The sequence below is a fragment of the Mytilus edulis genome, chromosome 13 (genome assembly GCF_963676685.1).
Source record: "Mytilus edulis chromosome 13, xbMytEdul2.2, whole genome shotgun sequence".
Classification (NCBI taxonomy): Eukaryota; Metazoa; Mollusca; class Bivalvia; order Mytilida; family Mytilidae; genus Mytilus; species Mytilus edulis.
This window is the reverse complement of record NC_092356.1, coordinates 69,812,122-69,825,354: the sequence shown is the minus strand read 5'-3', so window position 1 is coordinate 69,825,354 and position 13,233 is coordinate 69,812,122. Positions and strand designations below refer to the sequence as shown.

The following is a 13,233-nucleotide window of genomic DNA, read 5'->3' as shown; positions in this document are numbered from 1 at the left end:
CTGAAAGAATCCAAGTAAAGGTACTTGGTAAGTGTTGATTGCCGTTCATCATTTTTTTGTTATTTCTCTTTTTAAAGTACCATTCACAGCATATACCTGAGGGAATTTTATGGAACGCCAACACTGTCTTATTATGCCCATTTTTCATTATATGTTGTGCCTTTACCTTTATATGATGTGCATTTACCTTTATATGATGTGCACTTGTCATCATATGATGTGCAAATATCCTTATATGATGTGCAAACATCATTATATGATGTGCAAACATCATTATATGATGTGCAAACATCATTATATGATGTGCAAACATACTTATATGATGCGCATATATACTTATATGATGTGCAAATATACTTATATGATGTGCAAATGTACTTATATGATGTGCAAACATTTTTATGTGATGTGAAAATATGCTTATATTATGTTGTAAGATCCTTATATGATGTGCAAATATAGTTATATTATGTTGAAAGATCCTTATATGATGTGCAAATATACTTATATGCTGTGCAAATATACTTATATGCTGTGCAAATATACTTATATGATGTGTACATATCATTATATGATGTGTACATATCATTATATGATGTGCAGTTTCCCTTATATTACGTGCAAACATCTTTATATGATGTGGTTGTGTCATTATATTATGTGCTTGTAATCTTATATTATGTGGTTAGGTTTACTTCATTATATGATGTCGAAACGTCATTATATGATGTGCTTTCATCGTCGTTATGGTCAATGAACATGATTACGATTAGAATGATTACTGTCTACGTCATAACTGATTCCGATCTGCGTCTGCGGAGTAACCGTTACTTCTAATTAGGATCAAATCTGTTGCTACCGTTTGGAAAATGGTTGAGACTTGAGATAAACCTTAGCATGTTAGTACCTCGTTTTAAGATGCAAAAAAATCACATCTGATATTGTTGGAAAATTGTAAAAAATATATATGAATTGCAAAGTTTTGTTTAAATCGCAAATCTTTAATAATAAACATACGGAGTCTTCAATACGGTTAAGGTTATTGAATTGAATAAATAATTCTTTTATATCATGCTATATGATCGTTTTAACGAGGGAAGGCATTATATTTGTCAATTTCGGTATACCTAACGTTAGCAATTTTTCTATACGAAGATAATACACGAATGTTAGTATTTTCATTTATGTAAATATTGCCTTTCTGATCATGGTTAGCTGTTCGAGTTTCTCTTTATATATTCTCAAGATAGACACAAACAATTGGGAATAAATCGGACTCTGATAGAGTAATGGCTCATATAAGGAACCGGTCATTTGTAACAAAAAAAGAGGGGATAGGAAAAGTGGCATTCAATTTTATATAGTTATAAATTTGCCGCGGTATAATGTTATGGCGAATTCTTCGTCAACCGTAGGCATCAATCTTTACGCCTCGTTTCGCTCATCTGAATTGTTAAAACCTGAAAATTTAGTTTCAACAATTTCTTCTAGCAGAGAATTTTTCATCTGATGCTATTATTGAATGAAGGTGTGGTAAATATTAATGAAACCACAAACGGCAAATCCAAACTAATATAAAAAAGAAGATGTGATATGATTGCCAATGAGACAACTATCCACAAAAGACCAAAATGACACAAACATTAACAACTATAGGTCATCGTACGGCCTTCAACAATGAGCAAAGCCCATACCGCATAGTCAGCTATAAAAGGCCCCGATAAGAAAATGTAAAACAATTCAAACGAGAAAATTAACGGCCTTATTTATGTAAAAAAAAAATGAACGAAAAACAAATATGTAACACAAAAACAAACGACAACCACTGAATTACAGGCTCCTGACTTGGGACAGGCACATACATAAATAATGTGGCGGGGTAAAACATGTTAGCGGGATCACAACACCCCCCCCCTAACCTGGAAAGTGGTATAACAGTGCAACATAAGAATAAACTAGTTCCCTGAAGTCGCAAACGATTTTCATACTTCAGTACTTTGATTATATATGTTCTTGTCTATACCTTGCAAGAAAAGATTTCTCTATTATTAGTTATCAAGATAATAGCCAATAAAACAACAAAACTCTGAAAAGCCAAAACTGCCCAAAAAGTACCTTTACTTTCCAGACACATTGCACTATTTGTTTTTTTTAAATCTATTATGTTTCCAGGATAAACGCAAAACATTAAAAGCCGCTGCCGTAAATCTTCACTTTGGAAATCCAAAACACCACTCTCTATATGTAAGAGAACAACAGGTCTCAGTAAAAAATAAATAAATGCAGTGCATGTTTTAAGTTCATTTAGACACCAGATTAAAAACGCTCAATTCTCTGGTTTTGTTGGATTGATACACACCTTCAAAAATTTGAAGGCTGAAATGTCATTGGCTGATGTAATATATACAAGGACAGAAAATAAAATGAAGTGTTGTCAGATCCTTGTATCCAAAGCTGAAACAGATGATCTGTACATCATATATAAATAAATAAATGTGTTAGACACCGACTAGTTTGAGGGAAGGAGCACGTGTATTTCCTTTTTCGAAATTAAAAAAACAACAAAAAACATGGTTTATTTTTTTTTTAAGTTTCATCATTGTTTTATTTTTTCCTCATTTTAAATAGAAACAAACTATTTCGCTTCCCTTCTGAAATAGATAAAATCTCTTTCAAGAAATTTAGAATCAAACGTTTAAAAAACAACTTGCCCCCCACCCTCACATAAAAATATCAATGGTCGGTAAGTTAGCCCTGTTTAATTGAGTCTAGAGGTGAATACTAGTATATGAGCGGCTTCCCACGAAACCTTTTATATTGCGGGTTACTGCATGTCTAGTGGTGGTACTTTCGTCGTAGTATGTTCGCCTTGAGTGAGAGAGGTCGTGGGTTCGAACCCCGGCCGGGTCAAAACCAAAGACTTTAAAATTCTTATTTACATGCTGCTTCCCAGCTAATTATATAAGCACGCGGGATTAAGGATTAAGAGCAAAAGCTGGTCGGCTCGGAATCATAAAAATGTGTCCGGGTAAGGTGAAATACATGTCTTCCTTCGGAATGCTTCCTTTTGAACTAGCATGTTAAAAAGTCCGGCTCAGGGTGTCGGTCTAGTACAAAACAGGGTTAATATTCATACCACATTAAAATTGAGAATGGAAATGGGGAATGTGTCAAAGAGACAACAACCCGACCAAATAAAAAAACAACAGCAGAAGGTCACCAACAGGTCTTCAATGTAGCGAGAAATTCCCGCACCCGGAGGCGTCCTTCAGTTGGCCCCTCAACAAATATATACTAGTTCAGTGATAATTTACGCCATACTAATTTCCAAATTGTACACAAGAAACTAAAATTAAAATAATACAAGACTAACAAAGGCCAGAGGCTCCTGACTTGGGACAGGCGCAAAAATGCGGCGGGGTTAAACATGTTCTTGTACGAATATGCATATATCAATTTGCTGCTGGACCTCAAGAATCCACCCATAATCATCTATAGTTGAAACTGTGAAATATATGCACAAAAAACATGATAAAAAGCTGCACGTTAATGTAATACACCGAGTTCAGGTTCATTCCATATCTCCTTTCATCCATTTCGGGTGAAAGTGATGGGCGCTGGGTGGTCGAGTGGTTACATTGTCATTTCGTGGCCTTTTATAGCTGAATATGCGGTATGGGCTTTGATCATTGTTGTAGGCCGTACAGTGACCTTTACTTGTTTATTTCTGTGTCATTTTGACCTCTTGTGGAGAGTTGTCTCTTTAGCAGTCATACCACTTCTTCTTTTTTATAAGTAGTCGAACTGCTGTATCACTAGCATGTCAACCCTTAGGTGTGCGATTTCAAATCCCGCACGTGGCAGGTAAGCTCGATTCCAATCTTAATTGACCAGAATTGTATGTTTTCCAAACGAAGGTCAGGGGGTCTCTCCGGGCACTTTTGCTTTCTCCACCAATATAAACTCACCGCCACGAAATAGCATGAAAGTGTTGAAAGTTGCGCGAAATAACAGTCAATCAATCATCCATACCGGTATACTTATGGCCTCTAAATCTATATAATAGCAATGTCAATGTATGACATCAGTATACAGAGATAAAAATAATAACTATTTACAGTATATACAAAACAAGAGAGAGAGAGGTTTCAAAATTACTAAGCCAGCTGGAGGACAAACGCACGTGTTTATATATTTTTTATAAACGAACAAGCTGAAGTTGACATTTTACAGAAATCTTATACATCCTTCCTGTTTTCAAGTTTTCGTACATGGCTTAAAGCCTTATCGGATAAATGTTTTTTGTCATATTGAAATTTCCCGTTTTAGTAACAACAATACCCAAATAGTTATATTGTTTTATCATCTCAATGTTAGTATCATTGTAAGAAAATCGGAGATTTTTTGGCATCCGTCCAAAAAAAAAACTCACTAAGACTTTAATTTTGACAACTTTCCTTTCAAGTTCCAAGCCTTACAATAATCATGGAAAGCATTGAGTTGAGTCTGCAGGTCCTGTGCTGTTTCAGCCAACAACACCGTGTCATCTGCAAACAATATAACAAAACACTTAAGATATATTTCTAATTCTCTTTCCAGATCTTCTGGTATAGTTCTGTTAAGTCATGTAATATTTCTAGTCACTAAGAAATTATTTTAGTCAATCAAAAGTAAATAAAATAGGAAAGGTGATAAGTTTTCTCCTTGTCGAACACCATTGTCACAAGCAAGCAAAGTATTCCGAATTATAATTACTATTTTGTATCATCGGTACAGCGGATATAGCTTTGTAGGTACTTCGAAGCATGAAAAACTATATACCGTACATTCATTTAACTATGCACCGTACAGAACGATTCATGTGGTCAGCTATACACAACGCTTCTTGTCGGAATAAAATATCGAAAAATAACATTATGTACAAAATATTTCAATGCCAATTATTGAAACAGCTATACTTATTACGCACAAACAGTGGCCTTCTATCAGAAAAAGAGTTGCAATGAATATAGAATCATATCGGATGACAAAGTATTTGCTCATGTTTTTAGTAAGGATTCTTGTTTTGGGCAAATAGTGAGACTAATCACCAACCTACGACCAAAACATTTCTTAAAACAACAAATATGTTTAGATTGAAGTACACATTGATATAATGTAAACAAAACAAAGATTTTCGTACCGTGTCAGAAGAAAAATCGATCACGACCCCTTGGTTAGTACCTATATCCGCTGTACCGATGATACAAGGAGACGCCAGCGAGTGGGCAAGTGTTGAAACAAAGAATGATGATACAGTAATAAGGTGGACACAGTAATTACAAAGTTAATGCTTTTTATTCTATTTTTTGTTAAAGAGACGGAAAAGAGGAACAAAATGCGAAAGACGGGCGTCACCCCATTCATCTCGGTTGGAAAATAAAAATATTAAATACCCTAAATTGGAAAAAGTGTGGCAAAGTGTGATTTTCAGTGTCCCCCCCCCCCCCCCCCCCCCCTTTTAACTCAATAACTGTATCGTCTACGTAAAATCCGTTGCCATTACCGAAAAGGATCAAAATAAGTACCACAAAGGTAAAATCCGATCTAATTGGACGAAAAATTAAATCTAAAACACTTCATCAGGAATCAACCCCTTATATCTCAGAAATCGTTAACGCTACTCCAAATCTGTTGACATACTAGTACTAATGTTTCAGAATTTTATTAGCAATTAAAAAAATCTTTATTAAAATAAGTTGAAAATAAACAATCTGTATATGCCAATATGTGCTCATTGTTGAATACCGTATGGTGACCTATAGTCATTAGTTTCTGTGTAATTTGGTCTGTTGTGGAGAGTTGTCTCATTAGCAAAGATACCACTTTTTCATTTTTTATAATTTCCCACATAGCCATTTCGCATTTTGTGGGCACTACGTCGACTAAGCTTGCAGTCTTCGAAATTGGGTATTTTCTCACATAATTGGCGTTTTCTGTGGAAAAAAGATTGGTTCAAAGACAAATTAAAAGTCCTATCACACATATTTCCGACTTGGTATGGTTTTAGAGGAGTTGCGACTCAATGAAATCGGTCTACTCCTTTAGTAGCACAGATTATATGATATACTAGATGTAATATCATTGTACATATTCATTACTACATTATACATCTTACCATTTACAGATTAATATTATTCAATAACATTTTATAAAACAAACCATCTCGCCATAGTATGCATCAGTAGATAATTGTATAGCTATTGTTATGAAATATTTTTGAAACAGACTGTGATTTCAATGGTGTCTTTTGCAATAAATAGAAATAAGCAGATGTGGTATGAGAGCCACTGAGACAACTCTCCATCCAAGTCATAATTTGTAAGAGGAAACAATTATAGGTCATAGTACGACCTTCAACACGGAGCCTATGCTTAAACCGAATAGCAAGTTATAAAAGGCTCTTATTTGTTATCATTTTCTCCACAGCCGGAGATTTCTTCAACTAGCTCCTGTATCAACTGATTTTAATCTTCAACCGAAATGTTTGAAACGTTGATTTTGTTAAATTGCTTTGTCTCATTTTCCCTATAAATTGCACTTTCGCTAGCGATAGACACATATTTGAGCCGGGTTAATAATTTACAGAAGCAGATCGGAATCAGTTATGACGTAGACAGTAATCATTCTAATCGTAATCATGTTCATTGACCATAACGACGATGAAAGCACATCATATAATGACGTTTCGACATCATATAATGAAGTAAACCTAACCACATAATATAAGATTACAAGCACATAATATAATGACACAACCACATCATATAAAGATGTTTGCACGTAATATAAGGGAAACTGCACATCATATAAGGATATGTACACACCATATAAGGATCTTTGCACATCATATAAGTATATTTGCACATCATATAAGGATCTTTGCACATAATATAAGTACATTTGCACATCATGTAATAATGTTTGCACATCATATAAGAATGTTTGCACATCATATAAGAATGTTTGCACATCATATAAGTATATTTGCACATCATATAAGTATATTTGCACATCATATGAGTATGTATGCACATCATATAAGTATGTTTGCACATACTATAATGATGTTTGCACATCATATAAGGATATTTGCACATCATATAAGGATATTTGCACATCATATAAAGGTGTTTGCACATCATATAATGACAAGTGCACATAATATAATGACAAGTGCACATCATATAAAGGTAAAAACACAGCATATAAAGGTAAATGCACATCATATAAAGGTAAATGCACATCATATAATGAAAATGGTCATAACAAGACAGTGTTGACGTTCCATAGAATTTATCTTTCTAAAGAGTCTGTGTTGCTCATCTTGGTCTATGTGCATATTAAACAAGGGACACACATTATAGAAAAGAACAGAATTCATGACAAAATTCTCTCAGTTTGTTTTGGTGATGGTGGCCCCGTAAATTTAGAGAAAAAGATTTTTGTACAAATTTACAAAAATTGCCTTTAAAGACAAATAACTTGAAGGCGTCAATTGTCAATTTGGATCATGTTGAATTATTTGTAGAACTTACTTTGCTTAACAAAGCGTTGTTTGATGCTTTTGAAAATTTCATGTTAGATAGAAGTTGACCTGATAAGCAATATATCTCCTCAGATTTGCTCTAAATGCTTTAGTTTTAGAGATACATATGAGCCAAAAACTGCAATTTACCCCATGTTTTATTTTTAGCTATGGCAGCCAACTTGGTTAATGGTCGGGGTCATAGGTTACCTATTTTTTAACCATAGAGCGTAAGGATGAAAGAAGATTTTTGTATGGATAACAAATTACAAAAAAACTACTTTAAAGGGCAATAACTCATTTTTGGGACAATTTTGGTCATGTTGACTTTAATATTTGTAGATCTTACTTTGCTGAACAATTTTGCTGTGTCCAGTTTATCTCTCCCTTTTATAATATTCAACATAATAAACGAAAAACTGGAAAATTTCCTAACAATTTCTAATATGGGACAGTTACCCAACAACATGGTGTCTGATTCATCTGAAAATTTCAGGGCTTATAGATCTTGACCTGAGGAACATTTTTATACCAATGTCAGATTTGCTCTTTTTAAATGCTTTACCCCTATGTTCTTTTTTAAGCCATGGCCGCCATCTTGGTTGATGGGTAATGTCATCGTTACATTTTTAAACTAGATACCCTAAGAATGATTTAAGCTAAGTTTAGTTTTGTTTGGCCCAGTAGTTTCAGATAATATTTTTGTAAAAGTAAACTGACGACTGCGATGAACAATGGATGCTGTGTGATGAGAAAAGCTCCCTAGAGGACTTTAGTAACTTACCATACAGAATGAATCTTTATCAGGACAGATTGTCTGTACAAGTTCTGGTAGAAATCCTCGAGGAAGATTATGAGACAATAAATAAGGTAATAATAAGGACATTCCAGATCTGAAAATAAATAAAAAATCAATTATGTACAAAAAAACAAATACTGTGAACTCATTTTATTCATTAGTACCAATTTTGTGGAAATATGTGAAGAAAAAAATAAAATATTCAAAGAAGTAAAATCTTAAGGCTTGTATGTCATGTATGTAGACTTTTGCTAAACCACAAAATCAAATATTCACAAAAAATGAATTTGTCATAAATTTGCAAAACTGAAAGAAATAAGAATCTCCAGTTATATCACATGTTTTTACACACACCCGTCAGGAAACAGGATTTGATTGGTTGAGCAAGAAACAGTAAACATACAAAAAACTAGACAATACCCATACAGTGTATCATAAGTAACCCAAACTAGACATCATTGAGATGGGAGCTATCTATGTCGGCCTCGCTGTGAATAATGTGTGGCAAATAATTTGTGTCTTGACCATAGGACATGGGGATGTCAGCTGATACCTTAGTTTTTTACATTGATCTTTGACCTAGGAAGTCGTACATACATTATGACACATCCTCTGGTATTGGTTACTGTATTTAGTATAAACTTTGGAGTTTGTCCTCAAGATATAGAGTGGACAAATGCTAAAATAAACTTTCACTATTTTTTGTGTCAATTACTTGTAAAAATTCCCATATGTAATGCAATGACCAACAAGTGAAACTGCGAGCTACTGCTCACTGATGATACCCCCGCCACAAGTGGATAATATTAATAGTGTAAAAATATGCAAGTGTTCGGTAAACAGGAAGTTGTTGAGTGATGAATCTGAAAACGCATCACACAGTATAGCTGACTTATATCAAGTCTGAAACCAAATATCAGAAATCCTGGTAGTGCAGTTCCTGAGAAAAATGTGACGAAAAATTTTCAACTTGGCTATCAGGTGTAAAAATGATATAAGTGTTCGGTTAACAGGAAGTTGTTGAGTGATGAATCTGAAAACGCATCACACAGTATAGCTGACTTATATCAAGTCTGAAACCAAATATCAAAAATCCTGGTAGTGCAGTTCCTGAGAAAAATGTGACGAAAAATTTTCAACTTGGCTATCAGGTGTAAAAATGATACAAGTGTTCGGTAAACAGGAAGTTGTCGAGTGATGAATCTGAAAACGCATTACACGGTATAGCTGACTTATATCAAGTCTGAAACCAAATATCAGAAATCCCGTTAGTCCAGTTCCTGAGAAAAATGTGACGAAAAATTTTCAACTTGGCTATCAGGTGTAAAAATGATACAAGTGTTCGGTAAACAAGAAGTTGTTGAGTGATGAATCTGAAAATGCATCACACGGTATAGCTGATTCTATCAAGTCTGAAACCAAATATCAGAAATCCTGGAAGTGCAGTTCCTGAGAAAAATGTGACGAAAAATTTTCAACTTGGCTACCAGGTGTAAAAATGATACAAGTGTGCAGTAAACAGGAAGTTGTCGAGTGATGAATCTAAAAAAGCATCACACAGTATAGCTGACTTCTATCAAGTCTGAAACCAAATATCAGAAATCCTGGTAGTGCAGTTCCTGAGAAAAATGTGACGAAAAATTTTCAACTTGGCTATCAGGTGTAAAATCATACAAGTGTTCGGTAAACAGGAAGTTGTTGAGTGATGAATCTGAAAATGCATCACACGGTATAGCTGACTTATATCAAGCCTCAAACCAAATTTCAGAAATCCTGATAGAGTAGTTCCTGAGAAAAATGTGACGAAAAATATTCATGGGACGGACAGACTGATGGAAGGACAGACAGAGGTAAAACAGTATACCCCCCCTTTTTTAAAGCAAGGTATAATGATGACACAATAAATACAACACCACAGATCTGGACATTTTCAAAAACTAATTATTGTTAACTCTACAATTTTTATATCTCAATGACATTCATACAAATCTACCTTGGTCTAGTAAACACTCCTTGTAAAACCATAGCTGTATGGCAGACACACTGGTTCCTTGCTGAAGATAACATCGTACTCATAGGTGGCATACTTGCTCTCTGTAATATTGATGCAAATGAATAAATAGTGAATTTCATCTTCAAAATACTTTTAAGTCAATGGAAAACGATGTGACAGAAATTTAACTATGTGACAAGGCTTAAGACTGTTATATATAGTTGAATTATGTCAAATAGTAAAAATGCAAAATGGCCCCTCACCTAAGAAGTTATTGTTAGTTAATCATGTAGATATATATCCAAATTAACTTAAAAGTAAAGGACATCACAAAGATTGTCTTACACTAAGTGTTTGATTGATTGATTTCTGTTTGCTTTATGTCCTGTAGCAATTATATTTATGCCTATTGAGGACAAACCTAGAAATTGTTAGTGTGAATCATATCACTTTATCATATATGGGATGACAGTGACTATTGAGGACAAACCTAGAAATTGTTAGTGTGAATCATATCACTTTATCATATATGGGATGACAGTGACTATTGAGGACAAACCTAGAAATTGTTAGTGTGAATCATATCACTTTATCATATATGGGATGACAGTGACTATTGAGGACAAACCTAGAAATTGTTAGTGTGAATCATATCACTTTATCATATATTGGATGACAGTGACTATTAAGGACAAACCTAGAAACTGTTAGTGTGAGTCATATCACTTTATCATATATATGAGATGACAGTGACTATAATATACCAATACTGTTAGTGTGAGTCATATCACTTTATCATATATGAGATGACAGTGACTATAATATACCAATACTGATATATAAGGAAACCATTGCTTTTCATATACTGTGGATTCATTTCTTTTCGTGGGTACTACTTTTTGGGGTTTGAGAAACACTTGCATATTCGTGGATATCTAATTTCTTGGTATTGATAAAGTCTGCATACATTCCTTTACAAAATTTGCAATTCCTTGAATATTTAAATTCTTGGTTCCTTGTATTTGTGTTGATATATATTTTTTGGTTTCTTTTTCTTTTATAACATTGTGTCTTAATCATATTGAATCACTTGTAATCATTTGTATGTAATTAATGTTGATTGTTCTGCTCCTTGTGGGCGCTTTGATTAGCAATAAAATATATTTGAATTTGAATTTGGTTCCATTGTACCCACGAAATCCAAGAAAAAATTAATATCTAAGGAATATTAATGAATCCACAGTAATTAAATTTTTTTTGCAGAATTCATATATATATACCTTAGGAGCTGTTCTTTCTTCAATAGCCACTCTATCATAGCTGTCCAGTAAATAGTTTATCAAATCTGTATCCTTACATTTCTCTGGTTCATACTTAAATTCTCTTCGTAATTGTAAACTTGGGGCTAAAGATCTAAATAAATAAATACAATATTAATGTCTCTACTTCATAACTAATCTTTTAATTAACATATGGAATAATATAACAATCGAATCTCATGGACAAATTATCCTTGATACTTATCAACAGAAGTAGTCCACCATCAAAACCATAAAACATGTAATACCGTTGGTCTTGAAATGTAAAATTAGTGAGGAAATAATTCAATTTTCCTGGTAGCATATTGATATTGAAGATACTATGGCCTAATTTATAGTGATTCTTTTAAAACCTTGATATTAAAACTTCTTGAAGAATTATTTATACAAAAAATTAAAGACAATTTTGAATTTTTCCTTTTCTTGTTTATGATATACCTGTCATCCTTATATAAAGTTCATTTTGTTATTAAGTGTACATTTTGTTGCTTTCATTATCAGTGTTTTACATAGACTTGTTTCCAATGAACCTCAATTGTTTGGATTGGAGACTCACGTTTTAGGACTGGAGCCTGGTTTCCTTGGTGATGCAGTTCTAAGTTTCAGGATAGGATTATCAGAGCTCTCTTGTATCTTCAACAATACTTCCATTACTGTCTCATTCACTAAATCTTTGTAATCTATACAACCTGTATATAAAATTGATAACAAAGTGATTTTTTTTAGGGAGCTGAAGTGCTGTTATTCAGTATTCAAACACCATGACCACAGATGCCCCACTTGCACTATCCTTTTCCATGTTCAGTGGACGGTGAAGTTGGGTAAAAAATCTAATTTGGCTTTAAAATTAGAAATATCATACCATAGGGAACAATATATGTGTACATAAGTTTTTTAAGTTGATTGAACTTCAACTTCATCAAAACTACCTCGACCAAAAACTTAAACCTGAAACTCGCACTAACATTTTCTATGTTCAGTGGACCGTGAAATTGGGGTCAAAAGTCTAATTTGGCATTAAAATTAGAAAGATCATATCATAAAGAACATGTGTACTTAGTTTCACGTTGATTGGACTTCAACTTCATCAAAAACTACCTTAACCAAAAATTTTAACCTGAAACAGGACAGACAGACCAACAGGTGGATGGACAAATGCACAGACCAGAAAACATAATGCCCCTCTACTATTGTAGGTAGGGCATAAAAATGAGCAGCATACATGTGCATTAATACTTTGATCATGAAGACCTTATTATGAAAATTATAAACTGTTTGTTTACTCTGGGAGGTTGTCAGAAATACGTATACATATAAGACTTGAACACTTAAACTTTTTGACGCTTTGATTTTCCTCTATATTAATTATCGTATGCCTATGGAATATCTTCATTGTCTTCACAGGCCTGTTTTCTAATTTTTGTGCTATCTTCACATTTTCTGACCAGTGTGAGAAATATTTCTCCTCACTAATGAAAAATCTGTTCTCTGCAAATGATTGTTTGAAATTTAATTGTGACGTTAAATTTTCTTATTTTCTTATTGTGACGTCACG

At 33.6% G+C, this 13,233-nt stretch overlaps 1 protein-coding gene across 2 annotated transcripts in view; it reads right to left on the bottom strand.

The window, feature by feature from the left end:
* The window catches only part of LOC139501642 (ubiquitin conjugation factor E4 B-like), a 47,558-nt gene that overhangs the window by 28,148 nt on the left and 6,177 nt on the right, over positions 1-13,233 (bottom strand). For both annotated transcript variants that reach the window (XM_071290772.1, XM_071290773.1), the window contains exons 6-9: positions 12,235-12,367; positions 11,640-11,772; positions 10,360-10,460; positions 8,352-8,460 (exon numbers count right to left, since the gene is read on the bottom strand). In XM_071290772.1, the coding sequence (XP_071146873.1) occupies positions 8,352-8,460; positions 10,360-10,460; positions 11,640-11,772; positions 12,235-12,367 (476 nt within the window). The remainder of the gene's footprint in view (positions 1-8,351; positions 8,461-10,359; positions 10,461-11,639; positions 11,773-12,234; positions 12,368-13,233) is intronic.